Source organism: Arctopsyche grandis, chromosome 12 (assembly GCF_051622035.1).
Source record: "Arctopsyche grandis isolate Sample6627 chromosome 12, ASM5162203v2, whole genome shotgun sequence".
Lineage (NCBI taxonomy): Eukaryota > Metazoa > Arthropoda > Insecta > Trichoptera > Hydropsychidae > Arctopsyche > Arctopsyche grandis.
In genome coordinates this window covers 17,858,037-17,874,190 of record NC_135366.1, presented here as the reverse complement: position 1 = coordinate 17,874,190, position 16,154 = coordinate 17,858,037, and the positions used below count along the sequence as shown (strand labels likewise).

At 31.9% G+C, this 16,154-nt stretch overlaps 2 protein-coding genes across 2 annotated transcripts; one reads left to right on the top strand and one right to left on the bottom strand.

Annotated features, from left to right (window-relative positions):
- Positions 1-3,146: 3,146 nt before the first annotated feature.
- On the bottom strand, positions 3,147-3,834 carry LOC143920132 (acyl-coenzyme A thioesterase 13-like). The gene is made up of 3 exons (XM_077442847.1): positions 3,706-3,834; positions 3,439-3,623; positions 3,147-3,369 (listed from the first exon to the last, which is right to left on the bottom strand). The coding sequence occupies exons 1-3, from the start codon at positions 3,799-3,801 to the stop codon at positions 3,147-3,149; spliced, it is 504 nt and encodes a 167-aa protein (XP_077298973.1). The 5' UTR covers positions 3,802-3,834.
- A 4,460-nt stretch (positions 3,835-8,294) lies between these two features.
- On the top strand, positions 8,295-16,150 carry LOC143919906 (uncharacterized). The gene is made up of 9 exons (XM_077442491.1): positions 8,295-8,505; positions 8,656-8,756; positions 9,787-9,892; positions 10,567-12,700; positions 12,772-13,004; positions 13,082-13,264; positions 13,349-13,545; positions 13,629-13,997; positions 14,635-16,150. Exons 1-9 carry the CDS (start codon positions 8,385-8,387, stop codon positions 14,965-14,967), a joined length of 3,777 nt encoding a protein of 1,258 aa, XP_077298617.1. The 5' UTR covers positions 8,295-8,384; the 3' UTR covers positions 14,968-16,150.
- Positions 16,151-16,154: the final 4 nt, after the last annotated feature.

The window sequence follows — 16,154 nt, the reverse complement described above, 5'->3', positions numbered from 1 at the left end:
TATTTGGGATTTTTCTTTTTTTTCATATTCTGTTCATTTGTAATTTTTTATCAACGAGAAAGCAGACTCAGAATAAACACACGGGCTTATGAAGCATTCAAGGTTAACTTCTTAATAAAAACGGTGTGAGGGAAAAAATGAATGAGATACTTTCTTTCTAAGGCGTCATCTTTTTGACTGTAAATATTTATCCAGTATAATGGGATTTACCATAATCGAATATTTTCAGTCCTAAAAATAATAATTTCAGAAGGGAAGATATATCTACCTACGGTCTCTTTATTCACTTAAAATCTTATTTAAATATTATACGTTAAAGAATTGTAGCATATTATTGAAATGGAATACGAAATCAATACCAGTTCAATACCTTAATTTACATATAATAAAATAAACCTAGACACTTGATGGCAGAGCCAGTGAAAAAACTAAAATATCAATGAGATAAGTTATGGTAATTGGATGAGAAAGATATTTGATTGATAACCAAAATAATTTAGATAAAAGAACATATATCTACATTCGTAGAGATACATACATACATATATGGATATAAGTCTGATTAAAACTGAATTGAAGCTAATATTCCCCCAGGAAAGGATAGACGCACCTGTCAATGACGATAATAATGACGAATCTAATACACTAGTGTTGTACCCGATGAAATATCATCGCATGGGTGTTGGCATATTAAGATATTAAATAAAAAAAATAAAAGAAATGTGTCGATCCTGTGTTCGTTCCACACGCGGTCGAATTTTATTCAAATACCTTTTAAATATGTATAATATATTTAATTGTTTAATATGAAAAAAAATGGTAAAAACTACCCACCTACATACATGAAAACAATATAAAATACCAATAGAAATTAATTAATTAAATAAACTTTCAATAGATGGCGGTGAATGCTCAGAGACTTAGCACTGTCTATTTTCCTAGAGGAGAAATTGGTAGCAAACAGTATATATAGAATTTTGTTTTTCTTTTATTATTATATTCGTAAGTTTTGTTGACAGTGGTTTAACTATGATGTACATATATGTATATTGTGAATCGAAACGATTATTATAGTGCGGCGAGCATTGTCTCAGATACATAGATGTCATAGACAGACACACAGAATAGCGATATTACATATATGCATATATGATTATTCATTCTCAGTACACAAAATAAAAACTTGTAAAAACGCATATTTTTGTAGTTGTATAAACTTATACGTTCAAAATTGAACAGAAAACCATTTTATAATACATTACTCAAATAAAATAAAATAAAATGCAATGTTGTAAAAACTCACGGCGTGTGACCAGCGCTATCTATAAAATATTATATATTATATCTCTGGGCAGTTGCTGTTTCGCAATAGTTTTGTAAAAAGAAAATTTCATTTTCATACCCACATAAAATATTACCCGACGAGAGGGCAGGATACAGAGGGGAGGCTTTTTTCCCCTTCTTCCCTCACTGTTTTCCCGTATTATTTATGAAGGGTCAAGGATGTCAGCGAAAGGTCCGTACGCAAAGTGCCCTTTCATTTTCACTGGGTAACCGAGAAAAAAAGCAAGCCAACTTTACCGAAGAAAAATTGCACCAACATTTACGTATGTGTAAATCCACTAATGAGACATTCTCACTAATGCCAACTACTTCTTGACCCTTGCAAATGCAAAATAAAATATATACTCCTTCTTAATGCAATTAATTTACATTGCTATGTGCATATTGTATTGTTATATTAAATCTGGCAACACTGACAGACTACGATTTTAATTGAATTAATTAAATTTCAAACTCAATTACTAATATTACAAATTGCAATTTATAGTCTCCAATGTTCAGTGAAATTTAGATACTCCATCATATTATACATATGTACATATGTATAAAACAGACCCATTACATGTCAAATTCGGTCTATTTTAGATACATAAATACATATCTAAGACATTATATATAAATATCAAAGTGCAAACAACGTAAAAATACGCTGAGATGCTAGAAATGTGATCTAGAAAGATTTTACAGTTTTATAAATGTGTAAATTTAGAAAAAAATCATAAACAATTTAATTTGGAATAAATTAGTAAAATATTAAATTAATGAGCTTGATACAGCATTTTTTTTTTTTTGACAACTTAAGATAAAATTATGTAATTTTATTAATTTACTAAAAAAAAATACAATAAAACTTCTGACAGGTCCCTTTTCAAAAGAACATGTCCTCTTTTTGACAAAATTCGTTTCTTCTCATTTGTCAAATATTCTCAAAATGTTCTCTTTTTTTGATTTGGCTGACTTTTAAATATTTCGTAATGATTAAATAAGCATTGTTTTAGTCAAATAAGCATTTACAATAGTGCTTAATTTAGAGCGTTCGAATTGCGTTGTTCTAGAATAATTGAAAATTTAAATATCTTTTAAAGAAAATTTTAGAAATTAAAATCTGATCAAACTAAAATTTCTAATTATTGGTTAATTTTAATTTGTGAGTGCTAACTATATACATATATAATTCACGTAACACTATTTTTTTAAATATTTTCGTAATGGTAAAATAAATGCACCAGCAAATATGCAATGAGATTTCAAGAATTAATTGGTAAAAATAATTTTCACCTGCTGCACTAAGTGCAATACTATTTTCTGACCATAATTCTTCTGACGGGTGCAGGCGCTGGATTCTGGTATACATATAATTTCGAAAGAGACTTAGTATATACATGTGTTTGTTTGTTCGTGACACTCAATTTAATAAAAAAAAAAAACAAATAAATGTATATAAAATAAAGCTGTTCAAATAAATTTAATAAAATGTTTGCTATAAGATTAGTCATGTTTAAGCGGTTTATATTACAAATACCGAGCGAAGCCGGGTAAAACCACTAGTAATTGAATATTTTTGAAAAATTTCCTCTTTTTTTACTTCCCAATTGGAAACTCTGATTTTTAGTATATTTAGGTATATTATATAATACTTTCACTGAATGTTTAATACTTGTACTTACATTATATTATAATAAATTTCATTGTTTTGGGAATACTTTGGAACTATTGAAATAAAATAACTTAAATGCTTCATGCAACAATTTTATTGATTAATACTATTAAATATTGATACATACAACGACCATATTCAAATTTCATATTAGACTAGCTAATTTTATATTGTCTGCCGGATCGTAAGGAAACTCTTCAAATGTCATTGGAGGATTAGGAAAAATGAAACCAACAACTGCTTTGGCAATCGTGCTGTTTCGCTTATCGTTAGTTAAAACACATTCAACAACAGCTCTCGCCTTAGAAATTTTAATGGGTTTAATTTCAATTTTGATTATATCACCCAAATTCCCTGAAGAGATATATCTAAAAATATAAGTATAAATTGAAATATAGCAAAACATTATAAATAATAACAGGTGAAAATCAACTTACAATATATTCATATCGGTCGTGAATGCCAATCCACCTTTATCGTGGTCTATTAATGAGATAGCACTGCAACAATCGATGACGGAAGCTGTGAAAGCCCCATGTAAATATTTTCCCATATTGCACATATCGTCTGTAACCGTAAACGATGCGGACATGGATCCATCTCTTGCACTGGTTATTTTAACCTGTCAGAAATAATAGGGAGTCTCTCGATAACATTTATATTCTCAAACATCAATTTATAATGTATTTAATGTATTTAATCACCTTATTTAGTACGTTTAATGTATCGAATCTTTTATATTTTTTTGTATATTCTTCGATAGCTTTTAACACTCGTAATGCTCTTGGTGAAAAACTCATCGTTGACTGAAACAAACGTGTGACAGCAACGATGGAAATATATACACTAAACGATAGTGGAAAAATTAAAGCCTTTTTATACATATTTGTTTCTAATATTTCAATGATAACAAATTGGCGTCAACGAAGATTGCCAACATGAAATTAATACCAGTTGAAAAATATATGAAATGTCGTCTCTTTCAACAAATGGGAAATGTGGTGAATGCACAAGATATTTTTTTTAAATTGTAGTATTTCCTCTGCCACCAAAAACAAGAGCATCCCCACTAATATAAGGCCCCATATTTTCAAATAACAAAAGGGTTGAGGGCGTTGTGTAAAAATGCTACATATTCATAAAAAAAAATTCGGATGTGACCAACCCCTGACTTAATCTATATATTTGAGGAATATAAGAAGGTTAAAAAAAAATTCGATATTGAAACGTAAAGAAAGCTTATGAAATACTAATAACTATGCATTAACTATGAAATACTAATAACTATGCATATATAGCATTTTCGATACAAATTGAGCCCAAATGTATGGAAACTTGCACAAGACAAAAGTTCTACTTCCAGTTGTCGGATTTTGTTCGATTTTTTTAATTACTTAAAATCACTCTCAGTATTATTCACATTAAATATCAAGAAAATAAATAAAATTTAAAAGGTCAAAATAAAATAATGAAATATTGTTTTAAAAAATATACTAATTCCGGTTTAGGAATTCTGACCAAAACCTTATCAGCTCTAAGTTAGTACATAAAGAATACAAATATAAATTTTCAGCTTGATACCTTCAGGGGTGTAGACAGAGTAGTGGGCACAACATTTTTGGCCTTTCTAAGAGGAAAAAATCTCACTCCCGGCTTATAAAACATTGATACAAGAATTATACTTGAATTTTTTCGTGACGAGCACACATGTTTAAGGGGTCGAAAAAAATAGTGGAAGAAAAATCGAACAAGAGTAAACTGCCACTTCCGGTTGACGGATGCTTATTAAATTTTATAAATAACTTGATATTAAGCTTAAACTTCAAGATATGAAATTTCAGTTCAATAAACCAAAATTTTTCTGAGAAAAACATAAAAAACCTTGATTCTCTAGAGCAGCGGTTTCCAAACTTTATGCTACTACGCCTCCCTAAAAAAAAATTTTTTTTCCACGCCTCCCTTCCTTTTATTTTTTAATAGATATAATAATATATGTAGACACGTTTTAAATAATTCAATAAACCTTTATTTAAAAAAAGATATTGAACACTACAATAGACAGAATAATAAAAAGGTTTTGCTATAACATAAATTTATACGAACACGTATATTTATTTTTATATTAAATTACTAATTAAACTACATCTAACACATCAAAATTTAATGCGAAGGATGTTGTTGTTTATTGTCACAAAGTTTATCAAATCTTGGGGGCAATATGGAGAATGCCACTCGTAACTCCTTTTCTACTATTAACCTGGCTCGATATTTGGTTTTCATTGCAGCTAGTGCCGAAAAGCCCGTTTCGCATAAATAAGACGTTACAAACGATAGAAGCATTTGCATTGCTTTGCAATATGATTTCATTTTGAAACTTTTGTTTTAGTGAGCTATCGCATGATAATTCTATTAATTTTTCTTTTTCGATGGTTGTCAGCTCGAATTCGTTTTCTTCAATTTAGTTAAATGGATTCTGTATCAAAAAAAACTTTGAGAAATCAAGGTCTTTGAAATAATTTGAAAAATGCATCACTAAACCATCCATGTGGTCGATAAAAAGATTTTTACTTGATTCAATATTGGCTGTGGCCCAGAAATTTTTGGAAAGTGAAAACATATCCAACTCATTATTTTGTAAATTTGATTTCCATAACTTCAACTTTTTAATGAAAGCTTTTACTTTGTCTTTTTGAACAAGTGGATGTATTTGTGATCCCTGCATTGATTTATTTAAACCTCTCAATTTTCCAAAAATTTCAACTATATCTGGCAAGTTTAACAATAAAATTACCGTTCGTCCACAAATGTGCCTTTTCATCTTGGTTTTCTTCGAGAAAGGTTGCTAATTAAATGTGTATATAAAAATGAAAGAAAAATAAAAATAAATATTCATGAATTGAATTTTTACTGTTAAGCTACGATATGAAGTTTTATTTATTTGTAGATATTATGGTATGAAAATTATTTTTTTATTAAAAAGTTTTGGCGCCTCCCCTGGCAATAGTCCGCGCCTCCCCAGGGAGGCGCGCCTCCCAGTTTGGAAACCGCTGCTCTAGAGTAAAAGTATGACTTCCGGTTCAGATAAAAATATTTAAAAAAAAAATAAGGTTATAAAGATTATTATTTATATTACATATAAAAAATTTCAGTCCGATTCAGTTAGTGGTTTGGGAGATAATTGAATTCAAAAACATAAAAAAGAGGACACCTATAAGGGGAGGTACCATTACCAGTTAATTTAAAAATTTGAAAAAAATTTACGTCGTGTCGATAAGAATTTCAGTAACCGATACTAAGTTTTAGTTTGATAGGACTAACGGTGTTCATAAAATTCCCAAAATACACAGACACACACACATTTTTTCTAGTTCATGAAAACGTGATCAGTAATCGATTCTGAGTTCGAATCAGTCAAAATCTCGAGTTCGAATTTTCGCATGATCACAAAACTTCATCTATTGTTACTACTATGTACATAGATAAAGTAAATATTTGGATGGAACCGACTCATGATTTTATCTGTGTATTTGAGGAATATAAAAGTACCAAAAACGAAATTCGATAATGACACACACACATACAAATACCAGCTATGAGATTTTTTATATCATCTTGATAGTTTATAATTTTGTATATATAGGTATAATATTTACAGTGATATTAAGTAATAAAAAATTATGAACAAAATCCGACAGCCGGAAGTAGAACTTTTTTTACTGAAAATCCAAAATGTGCTCCCCTACATTAGCGGTCAAAAGTTTTAGTTATAATAAAATTTTATAATTTTATGAATTCTGTACATAAAATATATGTATATAATAATAATAAGCGGCTCGTGATTAAATTTAACCTTCAACTTTCGAAAGATACGAAACTTTCGAAACAGATTAAAATTAAGAAAATTCTTTTATAAATAAGCATTTAGTTTTAAGAAATAAAAACTTACGCTTAAATTATAATATATAGCATTGATTCTTAAAATCTCATTGCTTATTTGCTGAATCATTCACTTTTACTTCACCATTAGAAATATGTATATTATGCATTAAGAACGTTTTTTTTTACAAAAATAAAAGTCTGTAACATGAAGTACATATAATCAAGTTAGTCAATGTAACATGAAGCATATTCAAGCTATTTAGATAATATTTCAGCGTTGATTTCAAATTTTGCAATTTCTTTCTTTATAATATTCTTAACATGCATTTAAATTACGCGCTCATTGATTTTCAATAATCGTTGATAATAAATCACACAAATCAAACGCTCCAAATCGTTCACTGTTCGAATTTTTCTTACATTGACAATTATGTATCTAAGAGAAAATTAATAAACTCGACCCCTAACTGTTTCTCGGGACAAACGATATGCTCGTTTTATGTATTTTGATCAAATTGCCGTCTCACGCGTATGATTCTTTTTAATTGTTTAAATACCGACTCTATTTGTAATTCCGTTGCTAAATCTTTAGCTGAGATTGTAGCTTTTTTAAAACCTTTTTATTTATAATCATTTAAAAAAATCATTGGGCGCATCGAGTGGCGCCCTAACTTACTCGACGCCCTCGGGCACCGCTCGACCCAACCCTCCCCCGTCCCCTAAAACCAGAACCGACTTGATCCGACACTGTACATATATACATACATACATATGTATGTCATTAATGAAATCGAATATCTTTTCATATGATCAATTATATTTCATGTTATACATATTATTATTAAATTACAATATGATGTTCATTGTGAAATTGGAATAGAGCTATTATGAAAAAAAACACTATCGTATTCGCCGTCTCGTGTAGCCTCGTCGAATTCCGAAACCTGACGCAGCAGGAAAGAAACATATGTATATTGTCGCGTATTTTCGCATGGCGAGCAAACTATATGGCGGCAACGCTGGAAAATATACGCCAATACCCAGGTCCAACGAGAGGGGGGGAGAACCCGGGATAAAGTTCCAAGGGGTAAAGGGGCCCTGTTTCGGAAATCGGATATTTCTTCAATAGTTCTGATAGATTTTTCGCATATTAAAAATATATCTGTAAAATCTTTTATTTTAGTTTGTCATAGGGCCCGAATTTATTTTCCCAGGGCCCGGGATTCCTCTCGACGGTCCTGCCGATTCCAGCAATGCTGGAGCAATAGTTGGCTATATTATCGGACTACATGACCACATTGCAGGTATCGCTTGAAAATGTAGCTCATTTACAGACCCCAAAGCAGTGGGAGAGAAAAAATCTGCAATCTCCCATGTGGTGGCAGAAGTGATATTGGCAGCACGTCGTGATCGCAGTTACATTTGCACATGCATCGGTTGGCTGCAATGCGTGTTGTGGGCGCGCTACCGCTGCCGCTCTCGCTTCTGTCATCGGCCGGCCGGCATGGACCAGACCGTGTCTCGGGCAGAATCACACATGCATACGGATACGGATACGGATGTGGATGTGGATTCGCATGACGCCACCGCCGCAGACGCCACCGCCACCGACACCGACGTCCCTCGTAAGATTACCCGCCATTGTTATCCCGCGACCGACCGCTATTTACACCGATACCTTATCCACTCATCCACTATCCGCGCTTTGTTCCATATGCTTGCCTACTCGCTCTCCGTATCTCATTCCGTACATAACCTCAAATTGTGCATTTCAGCCCCAGCCCCAGCGCCCACTTCCGAGCCGGTCAGCATGTGTGTCGAGGTGGATGACCCTGATCCAAAGTTACCACCCAGTAACGATTTGCACTCTGATGAGGTAATACGATCCAGATGCTTCAGTGGAATTATTGCATTCCCATTATAAGAAGCCATTTTTTAAAAATTCATTTGTTTAATCATAATTTACTAGTGTTGCTACCCGGCCTCGCTCTGTAAATGGAAATGAAATGAAAACCATGAAAAAATCTTCATTTGTTTTTTTTTTATTCAATTTATTTGAATCGAAAAAAAATAATGTTTTTTACGACCGACCAATCACAAACGTCTGATCAATCCACCAGCCAATCAGAAACGACTTTGACGACAACCAATCAGAAACGAGTTACAAACGCTGTCCAATTTATATATAAGAATTTGAATTCTTTTGGCGGGAAAATTGTAATATTATCCAAATATGACTTGAATAAGTTGTCTTTCACCTGCTGTCTCCAAATGAATTGAGTGAAGTATGATTTGAAATGATAATTTGTTGTTCCTTGGTGTCATAATTATAATTATAACTGCCAATTGGAGCAACCATATAAGAAAAGCCAACAATAAGGATTCAAGGCGATAAAATAATATACGAAATCGGCGAAAGCTTGTTAATTAATCAATGTAAACCAAGTGCATCGTCAACAGTATGAATAAATTAATTAAGTTTTATTTTTAATGTGGCTCCAAATAATAAGAAAGTACTATAATGACTGACAAAACACTTTTAAAATGAATTCTCCATATTATACATCCAATCTAATATATAATTTCGAAAGAGACTTTGTAAGTATGTAAGAAAATATCTAATGTTGGTTCGTAAATCTGTGGCGTCATCGAACAAATGAATATTCAAATTAAATTAAATTAAATAAAACTATTCAAATAAATTTAATAAAATGTTTACTATTAGATAGGCCATGTTTAAGCGGTTTATATTACAAATACCGAGCGAAACCAGGTAAAAACACTAGTATATTATATTAAGCAAGCGATTCTTATATATTGATCAATTTTTAACTGAAAATTTGTCCAAAAATTTTGATGCAATTACTTCTAGATATTTATAATTGTGTTTTTTGTTGTGTTTGCAGGTAGAAATTATTACAAATAAACCATCCCTCATCGTCCTTGAGAGTGATTCTAGTTCTAAGACCAATAATGGTGATTCAATATACTCAGTTGCAGATTCATCGATTGGTAAATTGCGCAATTATAATATTCTCTATTAGTTAAAAAATCATAAATAATTGGGTGACTGGTTTTATTATCCGTTTTAAAACATATACATACATCATAAATAAATCATTTCCCATCGTTCTTGGGAGTTATTCTGGTTACAAGACCGACAGTTGCGATTTAATATACTCAGTTGGAGATTCATCGATTGGTAAATTGTGCAATTATATGCTCTGTTAGTAATGAAAAATCATACATAATTGACTGGTTGATTTCATGATCAGTTTTAGAACATACATATACCACAAAAATTTTCAATCTCCAGACATATTGTAGATTGTGATAAAGATACGCGCATATAAAAGCGTTAACAGAAGTAAAAAAAATCATGAATTCAATTAAAAATTATTAACAATGAAATGGAGCATATAATAGTAGTGAATAACTAATACATATTTGAGTGTGGTTTTGCATAATGAGACTGGTGTGGTTCTTTTTAACATCCATAAAAATAATTATTATTGATATTAAATAATAATATACTTGAATTACCTCACTTTATCAATATACATATGTATTTATGCATATGTTAGAGAAACTTAAATAGCCTCAATAATTGAAACAATGTTAAATGAAGATTCGATCCCAATAAGTTAACTATTTATTTTGTACTGAAATTCCTGTGTTTATTTCAGAAAAAGATATCCACGATGATTCTTCTATTTTCAAGAAAAGAAAAGCTGAAGATGATAATCCAGTGCCATCTTCTAAAATTCGTTTAATCAACCCTATAGATACACTTTCTTCGACTGATATTTCGTCTAACGATATCAATTTAACTAAAGATGATGACCAAACAATGTTTACGTGTGAAATTACTCCTGTTAAAACGCCTTTCGTGTATAACACGCGGCGAAATTCCAATAGAAGAAATAGCTCCGATTGTAGCTATGAAAATAAAACTATGCAGCAATCTAGTCGTCTATCAAAGAGAAGCGTTAGTGTAGAATTGAACAGAGAACAAGACTCGTCAAAATGTAGTGCCAATGAGGCCACTGAAATGTTTTCAAAAGATTTTTCCGATACTAAATTAAACACTGAATTTTCCGTTAATTCGCAGAAAAACATTTGTACAATTGAAGAGGAACCTGTATTTAAATCTTTAAATGACTCTTTAAGCAATACAAATGATTCGCAAAATATCGTTCTATTTATCAATTCGTCTCAAAATGATTGCACCGAGTCCAATGTAGACGAAAATATAGTAGAAGTTTCAAACCAACGACTCGCTTCTTCCGATAGTGTAGATACTAACTCGAAAAGGCATTCAACAGATGATCACATTGACCAAGATACTACTGTGTCTATTAATATAGATTCTCCATTGACAAATGACATTCCAAACAATCTTCAATTAAAAAATAAACCCTACCTCTCTATTGGATATTCGTCTTCAACTCCTGAAAATGCACCATTAACTGAAAACGCTATTTTTAAACCATTAAAAAATTTGCATATAAGCGATAACGACAGCGATAGTACGCCACCCTTCAGAGAATACAATAAATCATTGAAACTATCGATTGGATCAAAGTTGGATACCAATATAATCAAAAGTGGAAATGCGTCAATGTCTCCATTTAGCAATGGCCATTCGGACAGTTCGCATGTCAACAATTTGAGCAATTTAACTCCTCCATCGTTTGATGTTCAAATTCATTGCGATAATAACAATGAGTTTTTATCACTGTTGATAGTAAAAACTGACCATGACATTGGCGTTGATATTAGCCGAGAGTGTCAAAAAGTTCATAAAAAAATTTATGGAGGATACTCGGCTGATGTTTCTAAGACCAATTCACAATCGAGTGTTTCCAGCGTGGGTCTTCTACAATTCCCTTCACATCGGCAAACGTCTTTCTTATCTACCAGTAGCAACACGTCTTCAACTCGAACGAATGATGATGCTTTTGCGATTCCATTAAGACCTGGTCCTAATGTTTCGTGCCAAAATTTAAGTAGAGTTCAAGGCATTCATGCTCTGAAACAGAAAGTCGATGAAGTTATAGCCCAACTTTTTGAACTTTATGGAGGTGATACTTCTACCCAATCGGCCATGCATACTAGTGGCAGAAATTCCATCAGTAATCCTTTCGAGTTTAATAAAAAACCGAATATCAGTAATGGAAAACACGAATCGGAAGAAAATCCTGAGAGCACGACTCCAAAGAGTTCTAAGAAAAAAATTCAAAATAAAAATCGACGTACCATTGCGAGGAAATCAAAGAAAGATAATTTACCCCCTACAAAAGAAGAGACTCATATTGATGATGAAATTAACTCTCCAGAGATGGTGAATACAGATATTAACAAATGTCAAAGACCGTCGACCCCATTGACGAGCAAGAAAAATCAGAATTCATATTTCAATAACAATAATATAATTAAATCGCCGACCCCAGGCGATCACGCAGAATCTACTTCGATGGCTGTGACCTTATCTAAAATTAGTTCGCCAGTTTCCAAAATTGAAAATAACTTTTGTTCCGAAGGGACCCTCGTTTTAGCGAAATGGGGGGACAAAAAATACTATTCTGGCAAAGTCAAACAAGTATTAAGTCCCAATAAATACATAATTCGCTTTGACGACGGCCAAACCAAAACTCTTCTAGACGATTTTATTATATTTGGTACTACGAAGGAGTTGCCAATATTAGGCCAGTCAATTTATGCCATCGTAGAAGATGATCAAACATATGAACCAAGTCTCGTTTTAAGTCTAGTAAATAATGAAGACGGCAATGTACTTTACAAATGCACAACAGATAGGTATGTATGATATCTTGTTTTGTATTATTTGTCAGCATTGGTGCAATTGAGAATCAAGTACTCTTTTGTAGGGATATTACAGTGTCAGTTAAGGCGTCGGACATATATGTAACGGAAGATCAAGCTAAATCGATTAAGGAAAACTGTTTCCCTAAATCTCCACACTCTACACCCAACACTCCCCGGAGACGAGTTAACAGAGAACTAGATCTGGACAATATTATTCATGGACCACGTGTTCCAAGATTCCGTGATAAGTGTGGTTCAAACAAGAAAGATTCCAATTCGAAAGCGTCGACTTCTGGTTATTTTATTTTCATTTATTCATTCAATTGTTTTAAATTATTTATAAACCTATAATCCAAAATCAATTAAATTCAGGTGTTCCTAGAAAGCATAGAATTTTTAAAGAGACCACTGTCGTGCAACCGAAACAACGTCAGGAAAGCGAAAGTAGTGAGAGCGGCGACCTCATAATACGAGCTGCTAGTACCTCTTTGGAAGAAGTAAGCGGAGTTCAACCTGAAGTTCAAAAGACACCGCGTAAAATTGAAGGTATCAAAGGTCCGTGAACTGTAACATCACTACAATAGCTTTACCGATTATCGTTGGATCAACCTTATTAATTTATTTTCTTTTTATAAATAGCAGATGCATTATTAATAAAAGGTATATCAAAACAAAACGCTGGAAAGCGATGTTCTAAAGTTAACAAATTCGAAAGTGATAATGATACAAACAATAGCCTTGGACCGATTCTGCCTAAAGGCAGTACGCTTTTCAAAGATCTACACTTCTTACTCACTTGCACGGATCTTCCTAATCCAAGACCAAATCAAAGAAAAGTAATTCATATCCAGCATACTTTCAAAAATATTGATCATATACTTTTCTTTGTCGTTTTATCAACTTTTTATTTATTTTACAGTTTAACAATTCCTCTTATAGCTGTAGTGATGGCGAGTCACAAAACACCTCATCGACAGAAAAAGAAGACTGTCTATTTACGACAACACCTTTTCATAAGGAAAGATTAAAAGAACAATTGGAATCTGCCGGTGGAACTGTGTATAGTCATTTTGAAGATATACCAAAAAATATGTACACTGTTTGTAAACTGATAGCCCCGAGACCGTGCGTCACTGCTAAATATATTCAATGTCTCGGGGCTGACATACAAGCTCTGTCTCACCTTTGGGTAGTTCGTAGCTGCTTGAAGAATAAATTGGTGAACATGAGTGAAAATGCTTTACCAGCTGGTTGGTCCATAGAAAAGGAACGCTTTGTGAATTGGCAGGTAGCGTTAATATGATTTTATTCATTCTTATAATCACCATATTTGAAATGCAGTTTTCAAAGGGAACAATTTAAACGTCCATTTTATAAAATAAATGTGCATTTAAAAAAAATTCTGTACATTACAAAAAATTTGTGTGCATTTCTAAATGACGGATACAGATTGCATTAAAAACTTTCCTTTGATCATTGAAAAAAATATTTGCTACTTAAAAAGCGGATGTTTGCTACTTAAATGTGTATTACAATGACTAAAACACGAGACGACGATCAACGCTTCTCTCTACTGGATTCCTTCTTTTTTACTCTTCGGCTTACGACCTTCGCTTCGACACGTACAACCTTGGCTTCGACTCTACGACCTGACATCATCATTCATATTCATATGTAATACGTAAACACTTTTGACAGTTGACACTTTTTGTATCTATTCCAATGCTAAAATCTATTTTTTCGAATGATCGTTTCATATTTTTTAATGGTCGCTTTATAATGCCAAAATATTTTATTCGATGCACAACACGAGATTGTTTAATGCAATTTTTTAATGCACAAACATTTTTTTAAGATAGAAAGTATTTTTCTCAATGTACAGTTAAATCGTTCCCTGTTTTCAAATATATTTTAATTTTATTCAGATATCGTCGAGTGATAGGATAAGTTCGACGCCGTTCAAAGACTCCTTGCTTCTCTTATGCAGCGATAATGAAACATTCATTAAATTTTGGGGAAGAGTTTGCTCGTTAGCCGGCGGTGAAACCAGAACTATAAATGAAGAGGATTTGAATTTGAACGGTGGACTGGTGATCGTGACGGAGTCTGACTGTCCTCATGAAGTGCAAAACAAAGCAGTCCAAGACAACATCCCGCTCGTGTCCACCATTTGGGTAACCCAATGTTTAATCGAAGGTAGAATATGTGATCACAACGCCAATGTTAAATATAACTTTACATACAACGATTCAGATTGATTGTTCATTCGTTAAATGTAAGGTTTTAATCACTTTTTACATGTCATATACAAACGGCGATTTTTAATTTGACGTAAACTTAATTGTGAGTGACTTATTTTTACTTAGTCTATATAAGAAGTATCAATAGATAAAATATTTTTTTTATAGCGAATTTTGACTGATGCTTTCAGTATCAATTCGTAATTATATTTCTATACTTTTTAGAAAATATTTATATACACATGTATCGACAACTTACTGATGTATGGCATTGGATCTCTTGATAGTAACGTCAACTGACAATGTTATAATGCAGACACATTACATAAAACGTCCTCCCTCTCCCGCTCCCAGTGTGTATATAGTAGATTTTTCATAAAAAAGATTTTCTTCTACGGTGTGTAGTGTAAAATATATGTATATTTATGGATTTTTAAAGCCTATCCGTGAAAATTTTCAATTTTCCAAAGAAAACCCCATCAAAATCAGTTCAATTCAGATTTGTGCCTTATACATATACATATGTATATATGTCACACTCGAGAAAATGCTCACGTGGATCAGATCCTTTTTGGAAAACTTAATATACATATTCAATAGTGATCGGATATTCTCACATCTGCTGTGTGTGTGTGTGTGCATGTGTAATTAAGCGAATTTTGTTTATGATACTGCTTATATAGATGAAGTCATGGGTTTGACACACCCGTTTTTTTTTTAGTTAATGTTGACGCTGTATATATTAAAAATATTAAAGTTTAACTATAACTTTTAAGAGTTACATATTACGTAATTGCATGTGTATGTACACTGTGTATAAATTTGTACAAAAACTATGTAAGATGTTTTTATTTGACCACTGCAAAATATTGTAGATTTTACTATGCATTTATTTTTCTTCTATACAAGGCAGACACATACATATGACTCGTTCATTTTTTCATTTTTGAAATGAAGTCAATTAAAATTCCCATAACTTCAGTACTATATTTTTATATCTTATATGACTTCAAATGGTTCAATTAAAATAATGAATTGACATGCTGGTTAATAAATTTTTGTAATGATTTATATTTAGAATATTTATGTACAATTACTGAAAATAACTTGTATGTATTTTGCAATACATGTTTGACTGTATGTTTCCTATTCTGGTTTACTTTTTTTTTACATATACTAAATTAATAAATATATTTTTTATAAAT

What these genes read in the sequence shown, in the direction of transcription:
- LOC143919906 (XM_077442491.1), top strand. Translation starts at nt 8,385, where the DNA reads ATGGACCAGACCGTGTCTCGGGCAGAATCACACATGCATACGGATACG. An exon ending in TACAAATGCACAACAGATAG is followed by an intron (nt 12,701 to 12,771) that starts GTATGTATGATA and finishes ACTCTTTTGTAG; the next exon opens with GGATATTACAGTGTCAGTTA. An exon ending in CAAGACCAAATCAAAGAAAA is followed by an intron (nt 13,546 to 13,628) that starts GTAATTCATATC and finishes TTTATTTTACAG; the next exon opens with TTTAACAATTCCTCTTATAG.
- LOC143920132 (XM_077442847.1), bottom strand. Translation starts at nt 3,801, where the DNA reads ATGAGTTTTTCACCAAGAGCATTACGAGTGTTAAAAGCTATCGAAGAA. An exon ending in CATTAAACGTACTAAATAAG is followed by an intron (nt 3,624 to 3,705) that starts GTGATTAAATAC and finishes TATTTCTGACAG; the next exon opens with GTTAAAATAACCAGTGCAAG. An exon ending in ACGACCGATATGAATATATT is followed by an intron (nt 3,370 to 3,438) that starts GTAAGTTGATTT and finishes TTATATTTTTAG; the next exon opens with ATATATCTCTTCAGGGAATT.